This window comes from Ascidiella aspersa, chromosome 6, assembly GCF_963924565.1.
Source record: "Ascidiella aspersa chromosome 6, kaAscAspe10.2, whole genome shotgun sequence".
In the NCBI taxonomy this organism is placed as follows: domain Eukaryota; kingdom Metazoa; phylum Chordata; class Ascidiacea; order Phlebobranchia; family Ascidiidae; genus Ascidiella; species Ascidiella aspersa.
Genome location: NC_139452.1, coordinates 28,724,899 through 28,748,559, shown reverse-complemented (window position 1 = coordinate 28,748,559; position 23,661 = coordinate 28,724,899). Strand labels below are relative to the sequence as shown.

Below are 23,661 nucleotides of genomic sequence, written 5' to 3'. Positions count from 1 at the left end.
GGCTATAAGACCGAGGATAAGAGGATATGTTTTGATTTTGCCTATGTTTATATTTTGCTCTTATACCTACTTGTATTTTACTGCTCCCACAGCTATAAAACCAAGAGTAAAAATGATCAAAACTCCAAGCGTTGTACCGATTATTATAGCTGACGAATCCTTGTTACTTCGGCTGTTCGTAGTAGATGGGGTGTCTAAAAAATAAATACAGATTTCTACCGACTTTTTGTATATATTTGATCGGGATTACTTACACAGGTTACCCCGCCTTCCAAGTTTCACGTAAAAGTCTGGATATAGAAAGGCGCGCCTTTCTTGGAATTAGTCGCATTTGGTGTGAAAGTAAGCAGCACTATTAGGGATGTCCGATAATATTGGATCGGAGCCGATACCCGATACCAAATGGTGGTATTTGTACTCGTCGGGTACTAGGGTGGCATTGGTGCCGATGCGATACCAATTAAGTATGGATATTTCATCCATGACTTGCGATCCAACAAGCGATTTTTATCTTGTAACACAAATTCATCAAATAATGATAATCCGTTAACAACTGTAGGTAACTAACTAAACTAAAAGAAAAAAACTAAAATTAAAGAAAATTTTACCCTAATAACCAGAAAAAGCATACTTTGGACAATTTAATTTAATCTATATTGCTTGTTTGAGCATATTAATTTCGTCATATCGGTGGGATCGCGATACTTTTCGTCCAAAAGAATTTTTGGTAGCACTCTCGAGAGTGAAACTTTCCGCCCGCTATGGTATAATTGTAATCTAGGCGTTCCGTACCATATAACGACGTACATACCAACAGTTACTTATGATCCACTTTCGACCTTCGTACTAGTAAAAAAAAAATTCAGCTTGTGATTAATGGATAGAAACCATTTTAGCATGTGTAAACCAAGTGGTGCCTTATCGTAAATGCAGTTTTTGTTACCCACCCGAGGTTAGCTCACCTATGTCTGTCGGGTTTATGCTGCTGTGCTTCATGTTGGTTTCGACAGTTGTTGTGTCTAAAGGTAGAAAGCAGTTAAAAAAACATGCAAATGTTTCTAGATTTAGAAAGAAAAAAAAATTAGTTAATTAATACATTTACCTTGAGTGTCAAAACCAGTTGGCGACTTAGCTGTTGTAATGCTGTTGGTGTTACGTGTAGGACATTCCAGAAATGCATAAACTATTTTAATCCTCTTGTAGCTGTTGGTGTAATCCGCTGTAACCATTGTCCTAATTTGTGGCGGCCAAGTCAAGCTCACTGTGCTTATATTTTTGCACATAGTTGGATACTTTATAGCTTTACAAGTCGTCTCGTTTCCTGAGTTCCTTTTGACGTAACTTCCGCACCAACCTTCACTCCAACCCGCATACCGTTTGGAAAATATTTGCTTGCCTGTAAAGTAAGTCAATAAGCGTTATTTTAAGTTTGTGTGATATGTGAAAACAACTACCATAATTTTCTTACCGGAAAATGGAAACATTTAACGCATTAAATTTTCTTAAGACACGTCACAGAGGTACGTCGTAAAATTGGGACGGCCAAAAAAAAAGTTTCGAAAATCTGAGGCTATTGCTCCATGCCAAATATGCAACTGAAATCTCACGTTATAAATGTATACATTCGGCAGAAGGTGATAAACCAGGGGTGGGCAAAGTGCGGCTCGCCGGGCATGTTTTTTGTGGCTCTTCCATTCGAATCGTAGAATTAAAAAAAAAAACTGTTACGGCCACCAAGTGTATCGTTTATGAACGTTTCTCTCTTTTTATTTTCTTTATTTAGGCCACCATTTCGTTTATGACGTAACACTAGACATAGAATCCGAAGAGTTAGTTAACAAAAGACTGAAATTAATAAATATTATGCGTGTTATTTTGTTATTACCGTGAATATTATTGTGACTAACATTATTTACCGTTTTTTATTGAAATAATTTCGAAGCTCTCTCTGGTGCTTGTATTTTCTGCAAATGGCTCTTTCGTTGAATACATTTGCCCGTGCGATAAAGCATTTGCGGGGAGCTAAACAATCGTATGGCTCTACAAACGTCGACTATATGGCTCTACGAAGAAAAATAACACGCAACTAACTACAACATCAGTTTGAATTTTCTGATACGTTTCATTTTTTCGACATACACCGGTGAAAAAATAACGTGTTTTGGGGGGGATCCGGCGAACCGGCCATAATTCGTTTACGTTCCGTTTTGCATATAGCAAACTAACCGTCTGGTGCTGCAAATGTATGGACAACAGCATCCCCGTAGTAGTAACTAAGTTGCATGGAAAATACGACGTCGCTTCTTGTGGTTTTGAATTCCCAGTCACATGTCTCCTGGTTAGTCGAAGAAGTACCTCCAAAATAATACAATACGAATCCAAATGTTCTGTTCTTGGTTGCTGTCGGACACCCAGCAAGAACTTCCATTGATGTCATGCCTAACAGGAAAAATCATGGTAAAATATTGCCAATAATAACTCACAGTTTGCCACTGTACCGATGACGCTAAACTAGGTCATAAAGAAAAGTTTTATTTTTGTTCTTAAACTATAGTGGTCGACCATAAGGCGTTGATTACTACAACATTACAATAAAACACGCTCATTGTTAGCTTCGTTTAACTCAGTATTTTACCGCAACGAATGTACACAGAAACAATTACAGCTTTTAATAAACTAATAGTTTGCCATCATCAGAATGCATTGTATCATGATTGATATAAGCAAATACAAAGAAATTCTGGACCACGACAGAGATGCCGACACTGGAAGTTCTGCATTAAAAACAGAAAACTGGAGACCACGCATGTGTTTACGCCGCTTTCTATGTAACTAGGTTTGACTAGATTCATGCCATGTTATCTCTGCCTCTTCATATTAAATGTACTCACCACAAATTAGTATCCACAACGTCCTTGCAAATAGCTGGAAAAACATTGTGAGTTGTAAACTGCGTTTAAGTAACCCCCAGTCTCTAGAACAGTGATTCTCAACCGCGGCTCTTAACTGTAAATTTTGCGGCCCTCACTAACGGATGAAAAATTAGTTAGTAGTAGCAGAATTGCAACAAAGGCAGTAAGATAAATCAAGAATTAATAAATTGCATCATCAAGGATGACGAGAAGTACTGATGTTACTCCCGGGTACGACGTAATAATGTTACCGGGTTACTTCCTGCTCGACAAGCTATGGCAATAATATATAGCTATTTTAACAGTGTTAATTTGTTAGCCTAGGCTGGCGTAATATATTTTTGTTGTTTTCTTGTTTATTTCATAATGTTTTTTAATTATATGCCTACTGTTGTTTTTTATGCGGCTCCTTGCAAACCTTAGGTTCGAAATGCGGCTCTGGCACTAAAAAAGGTTGAAAATCACTGCTTTAATTTTTTTAAGGTGTTATTCGCTACTTTAATTTATCATAATACGACAAAAAGCTGTTTGATGTGGTTAATGCAAATGTTCCATGCAAGCACCCAATTACAAGAGCTAAACAAGAAGGGGAATACATGAAACCTAATTTTCCAATCACGTATACGTTAAACAAATGGCAATTTAACAGCCTAGAAGTTAAAGCAAGGGATTATTTTTACTTAACTTGTACGACGCATGTAAGTGTATAACATCAACAAAGATGCATATATATAAATACAGGGTGGGCTAAAAGTAGGCTTACAGTTATTCCACAGCCTTGGCTTGAAAGAAGGGGTAGCATTGAATGACCACCACGCTCACCTGACCTGACACCAATGGATTTCTTTTAGGGGGGTATTGTAAATAACAAGGTGAATGAGAAGAACCCCAAAACAATACATTTATTTTAGACCCAAACCCACCTTTTTATAACTGTAAGCCTGCTTTTGGCCAACTTTGTATATATATATAATAGCTAAACTAGTTCCAGGCCTTCTATCTATTCTCTATAACCATACTTCCATGTTGCAATTTATTTACTAAGACCGAGTCTATATGAGTTTGGTGAATCACTTCCTTTGTAAGCACTACGTTCATTGTACTAACACGCTGATTGCTGGGTTATTCACGGCTTAACGTGGGCGTTTCCACGCGCAAAGTACGTCATAGCAACAGGCAATTCGGCGTATTATCAATGTAAATAACTTAACAGGCGACCATTTTCAAGCAAACAGTTTCAACTGAACACAATAAACAACAGCATCTTGATACGGTTGGTTGACTGTTATACCTAATGTTAAGTGCATGGTTTCGTAAAGCACACAATGTAAAGATTCTTTCGGAAAAATAAACATATGTAAAGATTCTTTCGAAAAAATAAACATATATAACCTGAGATTTTTTTTGTCAAGCAATATTCTATCTTGTAATGTTTTATATTGTGCTTTGGTGATACTTCACAATCATGTTTGTCAAACGGTTCCTTTCAGCGCCTGTCTGTAATTAATCCTATAGGAACCAACTGTATTCATCCTGCACTGCATCAACTAAATAATGTTTAATGTTGTGTTTAATTATGGGGATTGATATCCGTCTTGGATAAACAGCTAAACAAGTGTTTAATGGTTTCAACACGACTAACAGCAAATGCCAATACAAGCAAAAACAAACCTGGAATGAATCTATCACATAAGGGCGCAAGATAGTTTTCCAGGTGCTTAAAACTATTAAAATTTAGAAAATAACACAACACATGGAGAAAAGAGTTCTCTTGTGTACAACGAGAAAATTTTGTAAAAGTAAAAAAGCTTTTTAAACATTTGAGTAATCTTGTGCAAACTTAATTTTGTGAAATTCATGATATTTTCATGATTTTTAATGTAAGCAATTCATGATATCCGTCTAAACGGCAACAAAAATAAAAGTGATCACAAGCGTGAAAATAACGGTGATCAGAGAAAAGAGAAAATATGTTGAACGTCGTTATGTATCGAAAGGAATGTTTGTCGATTATGTCGATAGCGATACAATAATCTACGGTACGATAGTATTAAGACCAATGACATAATGAAGCCCAACGCAGAGTAAGAAACACGACAGAACAACATGTAAAATCGTTCGAATAAGAACCAAATCTGTCGGAGTTAGTTCTAAATGTATTGGAATGACGCTTAAAACTGTAGGTATAGGAGGGACGATTGGGTCCATCGGTCTGGCATTGACGCATCGGCCTTATTCTTATTTAAGAAATTAGTGAAAGAGTAGGGATGGGTTTTGGAATAGTTAAACGTTGTATAAGCCTTATTTTAAACATTTAGGTCTTATTTCGACTTGTTTAGGTCTTACTCCAATTTAGACGTTATTAGGCCTACGACTATTAGGTATTAGGGCAATTTTGATCTTATTGTGTGTTTTATTTTGACCTTGATGTTGTTCTCTTTCGGTCTTATGGCTGGAGTCCAGAAATAGTTCGACAATGGGATATACATAAAAAAGATACTGGAAACAACGGCGTAAAACGGTTCGCAATCACAGTGTCTGATTCATTACTGCTTGATTTGCGCAAAGCTGATATATTCTGGCTTGGCTGGCGACCCGTTGACAACTAAGTAGCCAGCTTCATCGACCTGTAGAGGCTTAGAACTGGGACCTGGACGAGATGCCATTTGCACATAGCCGTGATTCGCGTCTGGGTCATCGTATATAGACATCCCTGGCACATTTCCTCCCGGTTTCAAGGCGATTTTCTTCCCGGTTTTCGCGTTACTTTGACTGGTGTTTTCGTTTCGGTTTTGTGGCTTTCCGTGGATTCCGAAGGTCTTTTTAAGGAAACCGCTGTTCACGTATTCCACCTTATTTGTCCTGGCGGTGAAAAATAAAAGAATAGGGTGATTCAGGTGTTTAAAACAGTGGTTCCTAACCTTTTTCGCTTGCGGTACACTATACAGAAACAAATAAATGGTTTGCGGCACCCTTAATAGTATTTTGGGAAAGTTATTACCAGTGGTTCTCACTTTTTTATAGCTTGCAGTACATCCCCAGAAAATAAATAAAAGTTTATTTTTATATTTAATTCTTCCTCACAAATAGCGACCTTTCTCCAAAAAATAAATACGGGAGAAAAAAAGCAGAAATGATGAAGTAACTTTTAGAAAACTAAAGTGTTTACTTCACTGTGGCAATCATATGTGGCGAGTTGTGTTAGCGAAGAAAATGTTGACTTAATGAAGGGCTTGTTTAATTCAGGGCTTTCTAATTTTGCTAGTATGCTACCTCTTTTATTATTTAAAAGCTTTTCGCAATTGTTGATGTATTGTGCGACTCAGTTGTGAATTGTGTTCTGTATAAGTTTGATATTTCTATATCGAAAATGATAAGAGGTCTCATCACTTAAAAAAGTTAACGTGGATCTACTCGCGTCCACTAAAACTTGCAACCCCCTACACACAATTGGCAGAAATTAATTTTGTTGTGCCATTTAAAAAAAAGTTGCTGTAGAAGCACGTTGTGTTTTTGCAATTTTGCTTTGATTGGCAAGTATTTCTATATTGAGTTGAATTCTCCATTATATGAAATATTCTCCATTTCCTGCTAAACAGGTGTAACATTCGCATCGGCATATTAAGGATGTACAAGGATATGCTTCTCCACCTAAGGCCTGAAGTATATTTTTGCTTGTTTTAATTATCGCAAAAATTTTACGCGCTTTGCGCGACCTTTAACCTTGTTTTGCTAGGTTTAATGTCTTTGTTTTAAACAAATCTATCTATCCCAAAGGTAATATATTATGCATACTATGTGTCATGTTGCACTGTGACTGTGACAATTTGTATTTTAAATATCATTATTTAGAGGAATATAAATGGAAGATTTCTCCGAAGAATACGTTTTTCGCGCTTTTTAATTTGGTTTTAAGCTGCACGTTTCCGCATGAAAAAACAGCTTTTCAATGTAACAGTGTTGGAGTAAGAAAAGCAGACATGTGCAGTTCCAGGCCCCAGGTTGTACCTTCGCATGTCCCTTTAAATGTATTTGTCAATTACTTGATGTCACAAAAAATTTTGCGCATTTGGCGCAACGTTTTGTTATCCTGTTTACTTGTTAATAGCCTTGTTTATCGCCAAAACCTGCCAAAGTTGATACATTCCTTCTAGGGTTAGGCGAACACATCATTCAAGTTTAGGATAATTTAGACCAAAATTGCTTGTCACCAGAAGCCTGGCAAGATTCTGCCAGCCTGCCCTTGTATATGGTTACGAACCACCGTTTGGGGAGCTCTGGGCTAATTTAATTGAGGTGACTATAAATCACGTCAAGAACTGTAACACGCACCTCAGCGGTTTTATAGCGGACTTTCCGGTTACAACTTTTCCTTTGTTGTCTGCACTTAGGGGATTACCGCTGTGTTCGATTGTTGCTTTTGTGACGTCACTACGGTTCTTCTTGTTTTGGTTCCACTTTAATGATCTGAAGCACAAAGGATTAGAGGAAAAACAAACACCCGGAAATATCTAAATATTTGTCTGGTGAACGTACAAAATATTTTCAAGGGGTAGCACAATTCTAGTAGGATTGATTTTTTTAATTAAATGAATTACCGAAACATTTCTTTTAAGTTTTAGTTTACCAGAAGAAACTTGTTCAAAATGTTGCCTCCGCAATTTCACAAATACCAAAATACATGTTGTCGTCTAAATTTACAGAAGAGTTGCCTGACGCTGCTTGAAAACATTTATAATCGTCCTAACTAATTTTATTGAAATAGGTTAGAAACAATAAACGGTGTGTATAAAGTCAGGTTAGGTTTTACTATAACACGTTAACGCCAAAGTGGCAAGAATTTACCGAACAAACTATACTTCACCTTCATTTTAACTATAGTAAATGCAAACACACAAACTCCTAATCAATTAAAACGCACATTGTCCGGCTAAAACTTTCAAAAATATACCTAACCTACAACCAACATATACAGCAATGCAACTTTCGCACAAGTCAAGTGGAAAAGACAAACACTATTCAAACTAATTTAACACAAACCTTAGTGGAGTTAAAGCACGTTTCTTTGCAGTTGAAACCTTAGGTGCGCTGTTTTCTTGATTGGACCGATTTCCTGTAGTTTCGATTGGTGCCTCTGTGGTGTTCTGGTTACTATTTTGCGATCGTTTCAGGTATCTGGAATAAATTTGAGAATTTTTATGATAAATTCCGTTATCAAATGTAACCGGTTTAAACTGAAAAAAAAAAAATCATTCTTGTAAAGGAGAAAAAATGATATTTGAAGCAGATTGGCTGATTGTTGTATTTTGACGTAGAATAAATATCACGGCCCATACAGAAGTACTGCATTTTGTGAATGTTTTGAATAATTCTTAAGATAATAGCAGAATATTGTATTTGGACCTAAAATAAATATCAAAGCCCATACAGAAGTAGGTAGAACTTTGAAAGTTTTCCATAACTCTTTATTCATTTTAGGATCAAGATATGACGCGTTTTGAAAAACACTTACATGTAGCTTTTGGATTTTTTTTTCAAGTAAAATGTCTTACTCGAAATGGCCGTCAAGGCTCGTATCAGATTGTTATATTAAAGAATTGAACTAAGGCAATTTACTTTAAATCAACGTAGGCTGGGGTTTTCAAGAACATTTATTGAGATACCACCGACTGGATACAAAAACATGAACATCTGTATCGTTTTGATAGAAAAAAGTGTGTAAGCACTTGAGGTCCACCTGGCACCGACACTTTTTAACCTGTCTTTATTTATTGGCAACCGTACCTGGATTTAGTGAAGAGGAACACAAACGTGCAGCTGCACAATCCAAAGCAAACCGCAAACGCCAATGACGCAGCTAGCAGAAAAACGGCGAGGGTCGTAGGTGCTGATGTAACTGAAAAGTATAGTACGATAGTGTTATAATTATGGCTTCTATTCTACCATATAGCTTGTTTAGCGACCCCATGTATCATTTCTATTGGTAATAAATACCTATTGATATACCAGTTGCAGTATAAGTAAAAAAAAGAATATATAACACGATAGGGAACATAAACCCTAAACTAACGAAGAATTTCACTAATTTGATAAAGCACATTCGTCCATAGCGAGTCTTTTAAACAAATTCCCCCTTTCTATAAAACTGAATCCTGCTAGAAAACGATTCGCATATTTTTTAAAAATAGATTGCCAAAAGCAATTCGGCATTCAATCAATTTTTATTGCGCTTCTGTAATACGTGTTACCCGGCTCAGTCGCTTTATTCTTTGTTGTTGTTGTGGTCATACCTGTAGTAGTTGTAGTTGCAGCAGTAGTCGAACTGAGTGGTGTAGTTGTACTGGTCTGCGTAGTTGTACTTAACATCGTTATGTTGGGGGATACCTTGTTGGGGGTTACCTTGTTGCCTGGACACATAAAGAATGTGTACAGAACGATAGTCACGGGGTAACCGGTGTCGTTTTGGCCAGCTGTGGTGTCAACTGTGCTCACGTTTCCTTGCGCTTTAATGGTAATGATAGGAGGCCAGGTTTGGCTGATGTTGGTTATGGAGTTGGCGCAAATGTCGGGATACTCGACCGAAGATCCACAGGTAGTTTCGTTTCCGTCGTTTTTCTTCACGTAAAGTCCGCACCATTGTTCGTTGGAGGCTGACGGACTGCCGCCTCCATCCGATTTAACAACCGTTCCTAAAACAAGGTTTTGGTAGGGTTACAATGTTAGGGTTACTGAGATAGATGTCCGATGATATCGGGGCAGAGCCAATGCCGATGCCACGTGATAATATCGATACTCGTCCGATACTGTGGTATCGGCGGTATCGAGGGTGGTAAGGGCCATGGTTTGCGTTCTAGGGCAGCAATTGTAACCTTACAAAGTAAATTAATCGCAAAATAGTACACAATAGAGATAGCTAAACCTCAATACATTAATCACCTAAGAATATAAAAAATACCTGTAAACTACTGTTGTTGTTTTTTTGGTCAAAATAACTGGTATCGGATTAAATAGGTAAATATCACAGAGACCCGTATATTTATTCGTCCACGTTAATTATCCATTTTACATCAAAAATATAAATGATTCTAATTTTGCCAATGTTTGTTTCGTAGTAGTAGGCTATAGCAACTTAACTATAGCCTACTATATAAAACGCAGAAATTTGTATATTATTTTAACTTTACTTTGCTGGTGAGCTATGTGGACAGGAATTATATGATTTGAAGCTTCTTATTGTATCGAAGTGCTGACTAAAAATAACGTTATTGGAGGCTTTTTGTGGGCACATATCGACTTTAAGGCAGCCAAAAAAATTCGTTAAATATACGTTGAAAACAGCTATATGCTTACAACGAATTACTAAAGCGAAACTGTGCAGTTTTGCCACTTTGCTTGCCACAGAAATATTAACAAAAACAATAATACAACGCTTACCGTCGGGAGTTACGAAGGATAAGTTTCGACCAGAAGTTCGCAGATCTATCAGCTTCAAAGAGAGCACGAATTGGCTCGTATTTGTGTTGAGGCTCCACTGGCACGACATGCTCTCATTGGTGCCGTTGTTCAAACGGCTGTCAAAGTGGATCAACCCAGTTCTATCTGTTCCCATCTTTTCGCAAAGGGGCGAACCTCGAACGAGCAAAAATCCACCTAACAGGAAATACAAGAATTCGCAATGATTTTAACGGTTAAGGTACATAGCACGGTTAAGGGTTTGATAAACGTCAGCTGACGCGGACCGTCGTTTATATCTCTTAGAAGTTTTTAATGTGAATCCTCCAAAACTATCAAGTTTACTAACAAATGACTAACTAATTTGCGGTATTATTAGCTGAAAGTTTTCTGTTACTAAGACATATTCATTGCATTTTAACTTCCACATGATATGAGAATTAGTTTTGTGGCTACTTTTCGGGCGTGTTCGTGGGCACATATCTGCCTCACTTACATTTACCCGATACATTTTCGCACTTTCAGTATCACTTTTTTTTGCGTTGTTTTCTGTACGGTAATTTTCAGCTATTCACGCGCCTATTTTGAGACTTCCTGATACAAATTCTGTACTTTGGGTTCCGTCATACAGGCATAACTATCAAGAAACTTTTTTAATCGACATATATGTTTTCTTGACCAAAAAAACACCTGAACTGTTAACAAATAAATATGCATATTTAAATCGTGAGTTGGAACCTCACTGCAGGCTAGTTGTTTTCCTAGCCTGCCTTGCTTGTTATATTTTGATCGACAGGTTTCGTGAGTCTGCGATGGCTATCGGTGTACTAATGATACATAAGATTTAATAGTTGGTCAAAAAGCAGCTTCCGAAGGGCTAAATCACAGTTTTTGAACACATAACTGTGTGTGTATCTTTCATTGCATATATATAAAACTCATATTTTTGCTTTTGGCGAATACAGCCCGAGACCACTGCAACACGTTTTAACAGTTTGAATCTTGTTTCTATTGTTGATGACGTCATGTTGCTACGCAATAAGAAATGCCACAAAACTTAAATCCTTGGCCGGCTCTACTCCTTTCTCTTTTCGTGAAAAAGATTTAATAAGTAAATTTCAACAAACAAACGTACACTTCAAAAATAAACCCGCACCCGTGTACTGTACAAGTTTATTTTAAGTCTTAAAGCGTACATCCTTACCTGTCATCAACAAACCAATCCACAATGCCTTTGCCATATTTTTAATAAGTGCTGGTCGGTGTATTTTGTACAAGTTACACGAATATGTCCTAAAGACTCTGTCGTGTCCTTCTTAAAGCAGGCCTGCCTAAATGTGACGCTATACGATGAAGGTAAATTTTCACACAATGACTGGGATCGCACTAACTTCCCTCCATTCTTTCTGAGCCGCGTTATAATGGCTTAAGCGCGTCATTCTTATTGTTAGTAGTAGCAGTTCCTTCACTTGCGTCACTCCACAGTGCCGCGGTGTTCGTTTTGACTCGGATTGAAAAATTTGTTTCGAACACTTTGCTTTATTCTACCGGATATGCGAAACAAGCGATGTATCACCTTTATGTAAAGTACCAGTAGGGTGTATTTAACATTTTAAGGACCTAGTGTTTATTTTAGATACATTCAGAAGTAATATCATTTTATGTCTTATTCAAGCCCTCTATTGCCATTTTAGAGCCCGTATGAAAATCTAGTTTTACTGTCTGTAATAATATGTAAGACATGTAGGAATACGTTTATAACTCTACAAAAACTTTTAGATCAACGATCAATCGTGGTCGAGTTTCTAAGTTGCTTTTCGAAGTTTCAAGCAAACGGTAGCGAAGTGAAACCACGAGGAAAATGACCAGGAAAAACTAAGGTTTGTTTGCTTCCTATCATTAATTTATGTATTTAATAAATTATGTGTGACCTATATTTATTTTTAAAGATTAACAAATTCTCCATTGCTTTTCCGTACATTGTGCAATATATGCTCATAGCGATGTCGTATGTTTATACAAGCTCCACGATCCTAACCTAACTGCAGTATCATACGTCACCTGAAAAAGTGTTACGACGTGTACAACACTTCTTCATAAAGAAACACTTTCTTATAATGCACTTGACAAAAAAAAACGACAACCCGGTTTTAGGGCACTTTTATACAGTGACATAGCAGGGTAATACATCACACGGTCACAAAAGCAGGACTTTAAATGTTGCGAAGCGAATGTAAACGTGTATATATGATATTTTTAATTTATTTTTTAAGGTGTCGCCAGCAACACTTAACGCTACTTTATTTTACTTTTAAAAAAACATTTTCACAAAACGCAGCACATTTTATGGTGTGTACACATTAAAGTTATCTACAAACTGAGCACAGCAAAGTATAGATTTAGTCCTTTAAAAAGGATTTATGCAAATGACTTTTGCCTATAACTCCAGCACAGCGATTCTTGGAAAGGGGGATTGCCCTTGTTCGGTTTGAATCTCTTTGCGGACACGTCTGAATTAAAACAAATAACAACATTGTCGTTATGTAAGCTATACACAACATACAGCGTTTGAATGGTAATGCGCCACGAAACTAACGTTAACCCTTATGATAGGTTGGTTATTTTTCGATAACACAGCGGTCATTAAATGATCAGTAGAAATACGTTTTTAGTAAATTGACAAGTTGTCCCTTAGTTAGTGGACTTTGCCGCGGCATCATCCGTAATAGTGTGTTAAAAAGTATTAGTTTAGTTTATTTATATAGACGGAGTTATTGATTCGCCGATTTACAAATATTTTGCAGTAATTTCTTAAGAATAAGTATCATAGCAAACTGGTTTACTTTACATAGGTCCAACATTTATTTCATTTCCACCCGATCCGTTAGAAATCAGTGCATTTCTAAGCAAAAAGGTCTACGACAATCAGGGCATCCTAAGGCAGAAAAGTCTAGACTTTTAGACCTTGAGGTCCTGGCAATGCACTGATTTGGACCTTTAGGTAAACTCCCGGCGTAAATAAATTAAAAATATTCATTAAAAGTTCAGAAAAGATAACAAAAAGTATGAGATAGGATTAATAACACTTGACCCACCTAAACCCTAACGCTAACCCGAATCCTAACCCAAATAATGTGCGTTATTTTAATAATTCTTTAAATGCTGGGGAAAAAAGCCCAAACTCGGATGGTTTCTCGTCCTTGTATTTAAGATTATTACGTCACAAATTGAGGTATTGGGGCCTGAAGCGTTATAATTATTAAATTATCGCACATTATTTGGGTTAGGGCGCTGGTTAGCGTTTGGGTTTGGTTGGGTCAAGTATTGTTAAACTTAATCTTCTTATGCACATTTGTTAATGCAAATTAGTGCATTGTCCAAGACCTCAAAGTCTAAAAGTCGGACTTTTTGATCCTTTGAATGCACTGATTGTCGTAGACCTTTTTGCTTAGAACTGCACTGATTTCTGACGGATGGGGTGTCATTTCTATTACGTTTGCCGTTAACTTCACAACAAAAGGTAAAATTATGTGACCTTATGTTACCTTAGCTTGAGGTACACAATAATGATTATTATTGCGATGAGAATAAAGAACGCCCCTAGTCCAACCATGGTGTACAGGAAAAACTGCATGTTTGCTGGCACATTTCCAAGTTCCCCTGGAACAAACCGTATTTAGAAACAAATTGGTTTGATATTGCAGTAAACTTTAGACAAAATATGATAAATGTTTGATAGGTTTATACAATGTTATCTACTTTTATATGAACTTAACACTTCTACTAAATATGTTAAATATTTGTTTAATACGACAACAAAAATAAGTTTGGTCAAAGGTGATATTCAGTCATCTTTAACCTAAAGATTGTATGTTTACAACTTGTTTCGAAAATTATTGTCAACCTATAGAAGTATGAATGAACAGCCAAATAAATAAACCAACTTTACGGTCACTTATCTGGAAAAAAACTTCATGGTCAACATATTGGCTATGTTAGGTATTTAAAAGGTAAAATGTGAGGCGTACATATAAGCGTCTAAATGGTGTGACCTGGCTTAGAAAGCAATCAACAGTAATAGAGGATTTCCTGTATATGTGGTCGGCGGTAATGCATGAAACGTGCACTTCAGCTAACATTACTTAGGGCTCGATGGTAATATCTATACTGCGTTGATTTGCTATATATTGCATTGGCTTTCATTGAAACTGGTCGATCCCATTGGTTACGAATCCTAATCATTATCTTCTAGTAGTCAATGTTAGTAATCAATGTTTGATTGGTAATTTCGTTTTGAAACTGATACTTTAATAAGAATTTCTTTGTTTTTCATCCAAGTTTAAAACACAATCTTACGTCGTGTATTTACAAAATATTTTTTTAGAAATAAAATTAATTAAAGTCAGAAAAAACGTTCTACACTAGTGTGTATCAAACTTTGTTGACTTTACCATGTTCAAGTTGGTCGCTTGGATTCATTTGGTTGGTCATCTGCTTGTTTTTGGACCCAAAATTTTTGTTCTACCTGCTGCAGTTGTTTTCCAGTTTTTTTTGCTCTTCTTTGACTCTAAAATTAATAATAAGCATATCTTTACATATTCATATTCTAAGCGTCATACAACTTTCCACCACAAGGGTTTTAATATTATACTGGCTATTTAAATGTGCAAATGACGTATGCTAAAAAAGTTAACAAATATAACTGTAAAATATGTAAGCTGTAATTTCCAACAAAAAGTTTGTGTAAATTTGAATTATTTGCTCTTTTGTGCTGTATAGTGACCCTTTAAAGTAGAACTTATTCTGGATAACATACGTTTTTGTTAATAAATCATAATTTAAAGATGGTTTTCTAAACAAAACTTACCGTTGTTTCACAATAGGCAATCGTTGATTTAGAATTAGACAAGTCGTTTCTGCTCTTGCACTGGTATTTCCTAACTATTTCATTCAACTCTTTTGAATGTGATTTTAGATTGTAGAATAGACGCTGCTCCAAAGACTGATTTGTAATACTGGTGTAATGCAAATTGGTTTCTTTCGGCCTATGTGCAGTTCCGTTGTTAGATTTCGATATCCGTTACAAGTTATCGGCTGATAAGGTCCTTCGTTGCGGTTGTTAAACCCTTGTTGTGTGTCCCGTGCAGAAAATCGTGCCTGTTAGTAGCTTGTTTGCCTTCGTTCGCTGTTAAACTCAACCCAAGGCTGCCTGCCTCGACTATTCGGTTCGAGCTGCACAGTTAGTTGTAAAGCGTTGTACCCAGCCCCTCCCTCGTAGAACTGTCAAACGCGCAGAGGAAGCGAAAGGCTACACATCCCGCTTACCCACTTAATCTTGTTCGACAATCGCGTTATGCTAAACCGTAGATCCTGTCTGCATTTCTCCCGTTGCCGTGTTGGTAGGATTTTTTCAATTAATTCAAAAAAATACCTATTGTTGCTGTTTAACTGTACGCTGGTCTTATCTATCCTACGCAATGTAATAAGCGCGATCTTAAAGTTACAATATAGCTATAACGTCGCTAAACTAGACGAGGTTTATCCTACAGTAACATTTTGTAAATGTGTGATAACTCTAAGGACAGGCGATCGCATGTAAAATGATGTGTTAGATTTTATTGATTTAATTTAAATTAAACAAAGGAAACGTCAAACTAATTAAAAAAACTTATATAAAGCTTTAAATTGTCCAAAGTTTCTAGTTGCTTCTGTGGGGCACGAGTTTAATTGTTGAAGTTTCTGACTCTCGCTTTAAGGTTGCGTGCGAATAACTCGTTAGCCAACCACAAGACGTATAGGTTATTAGAATTATATTATCTGATAAGCAAACAACCAGTTAAACTATAGAAGACGGACAAGTTAGCATATAGTAGAAGCTACTTGCAAATATCAAAGGTTGCGAACAGCAAGACGATAACTGAGAAGAAGTTTCTTTTACAAGCGGAAAACGGTCTTAAATAGCTACCGACAATCAAACTGCTGACCGCCGAGATAATCGTGGAACAGGACATTTAGCATTTACACTTTGGTGCGAGTAGACAATAAATCTGGGGAATAAGCCGTTACAGCGTAAATTGCACAATAAACACAAAATCTCTTAGTCGGTAAATAGTCGTGCGCTACACTTCCGACAAACATTTCTGTTACTAAACTGTCATTAACCGTATTTTAGCTTCATTAAGGGAACATGCTGCGGGCTGAAAGAATTAGATAAACCTATTCAATTAAATACAATTGTTTCGCCATTACAAAACGTTTTTTTTTCTACATTAAAAAAACAGTTTTCGTGTTGTGATTACATGATATAATCTATAGCATAGAGCCGATAAAAGACACCTACACATACTTGTACTGTACAGCCACTATGATATAGCCCTTCTGAACGTATTGTAAGGGTATTTTTATAGCAACGCCAACGCGTTTTGTTCGTCTTTATTTCAGACTGGTAGTTATATAATGTGGTCTATAATAAATATGTCACCACAATTATGGTATACAAAATGTAAAGAATACACTCTCATTAACATACACGAATAATAAACATTGACAAAATTGCAGGACTACTTTCGTATCCAAAAATAGATCTCACAGAATTCTCATTTCAACTTCATTCATTTCTGAATCTTTATCGTCGTTGATAGTTCGCAGTACCTAGAAGTATAACGAATGCTATTTGTTTTTTACTCTCCTTTTTAGACAAGTTTACTCGTAGAAGTGTAACACGCGAATGAACAATTTCGAAAAAAGCCTAATCCATTACGACGATTATTTCAAAGCCAGGGCCGGGACAATTATTTACTGAAGTTAGAAGTATAAGTTTCATTTTATTGATCCTACAACCCAACCAATACTACCACCCTACAAATAATTAACACAACATGTAGAAACTGTTATAATAAGCGGGATATGGCTGCCGAATAATTGCAGCTTGCTTTACAGGGTCCAAGATTAAATCCAACGCACAAAAACCCTAATAATTAATGCTATAAAATATGAAAATTTTAAAGATTTTCAACCCTAAGTGAAATAAAACTACCATCAATCTCATGTTATTAAGTCAATTGTAAAATACCTTTTTATCCTTCTTTCTTTCCTTTCTGTTTCTCACCAGTGTGAATATTGCGTATGCAGGGATCCACGCAAACGAGCTCAAACTCATGATATGAGCGATCAGCTGAGCCCACACTGGGTAAACGTAGTCGCCGTATGTCAGAAGGGAAGTGTTGGCCAAGTAATATATTACTACAAGCTGTAAAAATATACTTCTTAATTTAAATTCATAAGAAAACCTGCTTCATCAGGTAAAAAAATTACTCATATAGATACCGCTTACACCACACAGATCGAACACCAGTAACAAATTAGTTTGCATGAAATACAACTAATAATCTGCCGCTTACCACACAGATAGGGGGTCCTGTATACAGATAGGGGGTCCTGTTTACAATGTAAAACATGGTCTATAATAAATAAACTCCCTCTACCTAATATACCAATTTCTTATGTTTTGTTCCCTTAAAGTTCAGTGATGATAATTTGGTCACCAAAGCTGCGTTGTTATACTTACGCTTAATTTTGGGTCGACGTGAAAAAAGTAAAAAAACGCTAATTTTGATAAATCGTTATTTGACCGGCAAAACTACATTTCCAACATTGAATGTTTGCTTTAGCTGGTATTTTACCTCTGTGACCATCAAGAGTCCGACAAGGAACATGAGAAAGCCAAAAACGACTTCATAAGCCGTATGGGGTCTTAATTTAAACCTTGTTTTTTGATATGTTTTCTTTTATATGGGGGGATTAAATTTACAAAACAAAAAGCCTAGTTCAGTCATTTTAGTTTACCTCTGTGACCATCAAGAGTCCGACAAGGAACATCAGAAACCCCAGGACGACTTGAACTATTTCGCGGTTGTATCGAAGTTTGCGAATCCTTGGCACATTGTCGATCACATTCGAGGCAATGCACTCTTGGAACACAAACTGTGGACAATGTACGTTTTGAGAGGCAAAGCTGAACAAGAAACTTTAAACCACAACATTTTTCGGTTGATTTTATTAGTGTTGTAAACAATTCACTTTAAAATTAAATGAGTCTAACCCAAGTCTTTTGCAGAAATACTTACAAGTCAGTTATTTTTTAAGTGAAAGCTCTCTAAATGCCCGTCCAAATCATTAAATCCAAGTTTATGTTGTTATTGCCTTAGACGAATTAGCCAAATGACCTATGTTAAAGTCTGGCCTATGTACCAATTGCACTTAAAAAAACAATGACTTAGGTCCACTTTTGGAAAAAGAATGCCACATGTTATTGCTTATTACATAAAAACACAAGGCGGTACTGACTTTTTTACCGATTTAAACATATTCTAAGCGTGTACCAGCTCACCATTGAATCAAAGCCAAGTGTGAGAAGCACGAGAAAGAAAAGCGCAGTCCAGAACTGGGGAAGAGGCAGAAGAGACAGGGCTTCGGGGTAAACTGTAAAGGCCAAGCCCGGGCCTGACTGCGCCACTTCGTCGATAGTTGTGTTCTGGTAACGAGAGAAAATCCATTTTTTAAAGTGATTTTATCAGGAGTGGTTTTGTACACGTGTTGCGCATGTAATTTTGTCAAATTTCAGGCGTCTAAAGAAATAACTGGACCACGTCTTTCAAAAAAAACGTAAAACTGCTTGATGCCGTACAGTCGTATTATATTTAATCGTAAGTTCGTAACATGGCATCTCTTTTTTGAAATGTGTTCTAGGAACGATAAAAAATTGTGTTGCGAATTGACCCTCGTGGATTACATGTTATCCCGTCAATAATTTGATACGTACAATTAACTGTCTTTTAAAAGGTTACCAAAATATTAGAGCAACGTTTGGGTGAAACAAATGTTGCTCTGTTATTCTTTTTATCTTGGGTTTGTTGTCGCGTACCATCTGCACGGTCATTTTATAAATTAAAATTGGTATTGTGAGGTATATTTGTCCTAAAGGTATGAGTTAAGGTATGATTTTTTGAACAAACTTAGGTCAGACTTTTTGTGTTTAATTCAAACTGAAACCTAAAATAAACGAGCAAGAATATAATTACCTTGTATTTTGCCATGAACCCAAGAGTTGAGAAGATGGCAAAACCGCTTACGAAACCTGTCACGCAATTCATAACTCCAATGATGATGGAATCTCTGAAAAAAAAAGTTATTATAATTTAGTAACTGGAATGCATCTTTGTTTTGACTCAAGTTAATTTAGTGTACTGAAGTCAATTTTTAATGACCTAAATTACAGTGAAATCAGAAGTTGTTTCTATTAATTTTGTTTTGTTAAATTTGGGTGTGCTTTAACGAAATATCTGCCCGTAAAACACTTTGCTCGCAGTCATACTAAGTTTTTGGTGTTTGCCAGTCAAAATTGCTCGTGATTAGAGATGTTTGCCGTCATTTTCGCTAATGATTTGACTTAGACGTGAGATAATTTAAATAATGACTTAACTAGGACTTCGAATTGATCTAAATTTGTAAACAGTGTGGACTCTGTTACCCGGGTAGTTGTCGGTAAAACATTTATTTAGCTAGTTGGAAAAACATTTACATTGAAATGTTAGTAGAACACACTACAAGAAAAAATTACTTGACAAAGACGTTGGAAATTTTTATCAGATATGTCCTATTGGAAGTATTACCTTATCACATTGTGACTTGGCTTGTTGTAACTGCCGAGCACCACACTTGAGCCTAATCCAATGGAGTAGGAGTAAATGACTTGCGAGCCAGCACTCGCCCAAACCTATTGAAAATGATTAAATTGGTTTAACGAACGCAGAACAAAAGCAAGCTCATTCAGCATTTGTTTATTTCCGGTGTTGTATTGTGTTACGTAACTGTTTTCAAATGACTTGACTTAACTTAATTATTTTGATAAAATGAAGCATTTTTTGTAAAATTGGATATTTCTCTTAATATTTGCTGGTAAAACAATTTACTTGCTACAAGTTGCGTATGTTTTATTTGTTACTTCAGTTATTGCTCATAATCGGACGAGTTTACCAATTTTATTTGCTTAACGTTTGTTTTAATGAAGGACTTAACTTGAAGTTGTCTTGACCTAATTATGACTTGGCTTGGACTGGGACTTGTCTAGTTATTCATTTAAAACGCTTGACTTAGTTTTAAGTTATTTTAGCGATGACTTGACTTGGACATCATGTCAAAATGACTTTTACAACTGACATATTCTCTCGACCATATGTTAGGTTCGTCGGGTCCACCCTTACTGAGTAAGCTTTTATGCCATTTAATTGTTTCAAACCTAAAAATCGAGGAACTCTTAGATTGCGTTCTGATGTGTCAAATAGATGGGTTGGTCATATAATTAGGTAATGGTCCTCTCATGAGAATAAAATGGCAGTTCTGGCTAACTAAGTGCATTTCGTCGCTGTCTGCAAGAATCTTTTGCCTTAATACTCTGTATTTAGCCAAACATTCTTTATCGGCAAATAATAGTAGAGTCATAACAATTCATTGTATAACAAAATACTGCGGCATACCTCTACTTCCGTCAGTTTCGTGTCATTCGGATACAGATAAATATACTTTCGAAAAACAAGGTAAAAAAAGTAATAAATTCTTTCCTAACCGCAAATACCCGACAAACTGTAATTCCCAAGAACAAAATGTATTCCGTAGTAGAGTGATAACAATTGATTGTATAACAAAACACTGTGGCATACCTCTACTTCCATTAGCTTTGTGACGTTTGGATACAAGTAATATACAATCCCATCTGTAGCGCCATCTAATGTAGCGCCTCTCACCAAAAGAATTGCGATAAGAATGAAAGGTGCTGTTGCCGTTACGTAAGCAACCTTTAAAAAAATGTTATTTGTAAAATGTATATTGTTTTATAAGCACTACCTAAATCGAATATGTTTTGGTCAAAATTTCAACGACTTCACTTTTAAATTTAGTTTGCTTGAATTCCAATTTTTACAAAAAGTGGGAAGCCAAATGTTATTTAGTTTACGTATGTCATTAACGGTCACTACTAAAAAAAACGTACTTTTGCTGTCCATTTTATTCCTTTGAAGGTTGTCAAGCAAATGGCCACCCACAGAACTGCCAAACATAAGACTAGATCTGGTTTAAGCTTTCCAAGATCGTCGATGCCTGAAGTAATGCCAAGCACTCCGTACCTTGCAAACATATTGAAAAACGTTAGTTATTCATGGATATCGGGAACACTCAGTAAAATGGCAGCATTCGCTGCGAATAGCCCTTTTGGTATTAAATATTTTATGGTGTTTCTTGGTATAACAGGAATCACAAACAACCTTCTAGTCAGTTTGCAACAGAGAAGTAAGGGATATGAACGGTAGACAGCGTACATTGAGATTTAGTTTGAAGCTGATGGTATTATATTCTTGAGTTGAACCATCATTAAGATAATCGCTTACTTCCAAAATTCTTCTCCAGCCGACATGAGTTTACTTGAGTTTGTCCCGGTTGTGTTCACACCGCTTGGTGTAACGCAGTCAGCAGTGTTCCAATCGTTGTGGCAAGTGGTCCAAGGCAAGTTGGTGGCAAAGCTGCTGACGAAGTATTTTAGACACCAAGTGAGCAGGATTGGATAACTGGCGTTGGTATGAACAAGTATTACAGCACTTGCAATTCCGATTCCTGATGAAATATTCTGCAGCCATTTCTATGCGGAACTACCTTTCCGTGTTAAGTAATTAAAAATGTTACTGCAGCCCGCTAAGTTACTTGCCTTTCACTGTTATTATGCAGAAGTGTCTTTAATTATAAATTAACAAATATTTGAAGTAAAGGACAGTTACACAACATAGTAAATGGATTTCAGGGCTTAAATTTCCGAAATGCAACTTGTAGGTCACAGAAAATATCACATTGGAAAAGTTGGCATTCAAACGTTTCTTGTTCTGTCGTTTAATCTCAATACTGTTTACAGTCCGTTTTCCTGTGGTTGGCAACTACTGTGCTAATGGCACAACTTTGGTGTAAGACATTTTTCAAATATACTTCTAAAGGACAAATTTATATAAAAATAAATATAGGCCTATACCATTTTCCAACGGCGCCTTTTTCAACACAAAACTTAAATTAGGACGCTGTTCTTATTCTACAGTATGCTTTTCTGGATTTACAAAGTTTGCAACTCACCTTTGAAGACAGGAATGATGGCCCAGCTTTTTATCAAACCTTTCTTGACCTTTTGACCAATGCTCATCTCCAGGAGCAAAAGGGGAATTCCCAGGAAGATGGCGCTTAGAAGGTAGGGCAGGAGAAACGCACCTTTGAGAAAACAAGGTTAGAAAAAAGACACAATTTCTTTCCTAAACGCAATAAACCTACAAACTATAATTATCAAAAAACAAACGTTTTCCACAGTAAGAATATCAAAGCCCATACAGAACTGAATAGGTTTTTGAACGTGTTTATTTTGACTATGCTGAAAATGAATAAAGAGTTTTTGAAACGGTCTCAAAATGCTCCCTACTTCTGTATTGGCTTCGACATAATCTACGTCTTATCACGAACGAAGCATTATGGTCTAAAATGTATTCCAAAACTTATTTTCGCCATTTGTTTGGCATGATATTGACTTCATTCCCTCATGGGCCTATTTTCAATACAACACAAATGTATATAATAAAACAATTGACCAAAAATTGTAAAGCAGTTGTTACCTCCACCATTCTTGAAACACAAGTAGGGAAATCTCCAAACGTTTCCAAGACCAATGGTGCATCCCACTGATGCAAACATAAAGTCCCAAGGTTTCTTCCATTCAGCCCGCGTCTTCTTTGGCTTACCAATATTGCTAGAATTCTCTGGCAATTCCTCGCTTGGCATGTTTAGTTTTAGGAATTGTTGATCTACTAAAGTTAATCAATTCGTAGTTTTATTTAGTTGCGGGTTTTACGTTTACTCCAGTGGCGTAGCCAGCCAAAAATTTTTTGGGGGCAAAAAAGTTTGAACTTTTTTGTTTAGCTTTTGTCATTGTATTAACTGCCCTAACGAACACAAAGAACAATGCTAGAAAACTGTTTCGAGCAGCAACTGACTGAGTGTTAATGCACTACTCAAAAACCATTCAAAGAGCAAAAACTTTCTAAAAGTGGTAAAACTACATTAATGTATAGCTAACGTAATATAAAATACATTGTTTGTGACGTAACAGTGCATGACAATTAAAGGTGTGGCATGCCTGTGACCGACTGTTGTGGTACTGCTCTTCAATACTAAAAAAAACAAATTATTAAGAGTAAAATATTTATAAATTTTGCCA

General features: G+C 36.3%; 2 protein-coding genes and 1 long non-coding RNA gene across 3 annotated transcripts; all 3 read right to left on the bottom strand.

The window, feature by feature from the left end:
- Positions 1 to 5,352: 5,352 nt before the first annotated feature.
- LOC146141155 (uncharacterized) lies at positions 5,353 to 11,605 on the bottom strand. Its single transcript, XM_083392826.1, has 8 exons — positions 11,569 to 11,605; positions 10,347 to 10,562; positions 9,365 to 9,601; positions 9,203 to 9,319; positions 8,697 to 8,808; positions 7,953 to 8,087; positions 7,245 to 7,379; positions 5,353 to 5,774 (listed from the first exon to the last, which is right to left on the bottom strand). The coding sequence occupies exons 1-8, from the start codon at positions 11,603 to 11,605 to the stop codon at positions 5,459 to 5,461; spliced, it is 1,305 nt and encodes a 434-aa protein (XP_083248952.1). The 3' UTR covers positions 5,353 to 5,458.
- A 1,037-nt stretch (positions 11,606 to 12,642) lies between these two features.
- Positions 12,643 to 14,932, bottom strand: LOC146141154 (uncharacterized). The gene is made up of 3 exons (XR_014501272.1): positions 14,816 to 14,932; positions 13,910 to 14,024; positions 12,643 to 12,874 (listed from the first exon to the last, which is right to left on the bottom strand). It is a non-coding gene; the product is annotated as an uncharacterized LOC146141154 (long non-coding RNA).
- Positions 14,933 to 16,949: 2,017 nt separating this feature from the next.
- On the bottom strand, positions 16,950 to 23,225 carry LOC146141153 (sodium- and chloride-dependent betaine transporter-like). Its single transcript, XM_083392825.1, has 11 exons — positions 23,060 to 23,225; positions 22,533 to 22,664; positions 21,806 to 22,028; positions 21,412 to 21,544; positions 21,083 to 21,217; positions 20,036 to 20,139; positions 19,445 to 19,538; positions 18,754 to 18,897; positions 18,210 to 18,347; positions 17,437 to 17,613; positions 16,950 to 17,015 (listed from the first exon to the last, which is right to left on the bottom strand). Exons 1-11 carry the CDS (start codon positions 23,223 to 23,225, stop codon positions 16,950 to 16,952), a joined length of 1,512 nt encoding a protein of 503 aa, XP_083248951.1.
- Between the last annotated feature and the right edge of the window lie 436 nt (positions 23,226 to 23,661).

What these genes read in the sequence shown, in the direction of transcription:
- LOC146141155 (XM_083392826.1), bottom strand. Translation starts at nt 11,605, where the DNA reads ATGGCAAAGGCATTGTGGATTGGTTTGTTGATGACAG. An exon ending in ATCCTTCGTAACTCCCGACG is followed by an intron (nt 9,602 to 10,346) that starts GTAAGCGTTGTA and finishes ACCTTGTTTTAG; the next exon opens with GAACGGTTGTTAAATCGGAT. An exon ending in TCCGCTATAAAACCGCTGAG is followed by an intron (nt 5,775 to 7,244) that starts GTGCGTGTTACA and finishes TTTCACCGCCAG; the next exon opens with GACAAATAAGGTGGAATACG.
- LOC146141153 (XM_083392825.1), bottom strand. Translation starts at nt 23,225, where the DNA reads ATGCCAAGCGAGGAATTGCCAGAGAATTCTAGCAATATTGGTAAGCCA. An exon ending in GTGTTTCAAGAATGGTGGAG is followed by an intron (nt 22,665 to 23,059) that starts GTAACAACTGCT and finishes GTTTTCTCAAAG; the next exon opens with GTGCGTTTCTCCTGCCCTAC. An exon ending in CACTTGGCTTTGATTCAATG is followed by an intron (nt 18,348 to 18,753) that starts GTGAGCTGGTAC and finishes CATTGTCCACAG; the next exon opens with TTTGTGTTCCAAGAGTGCAT.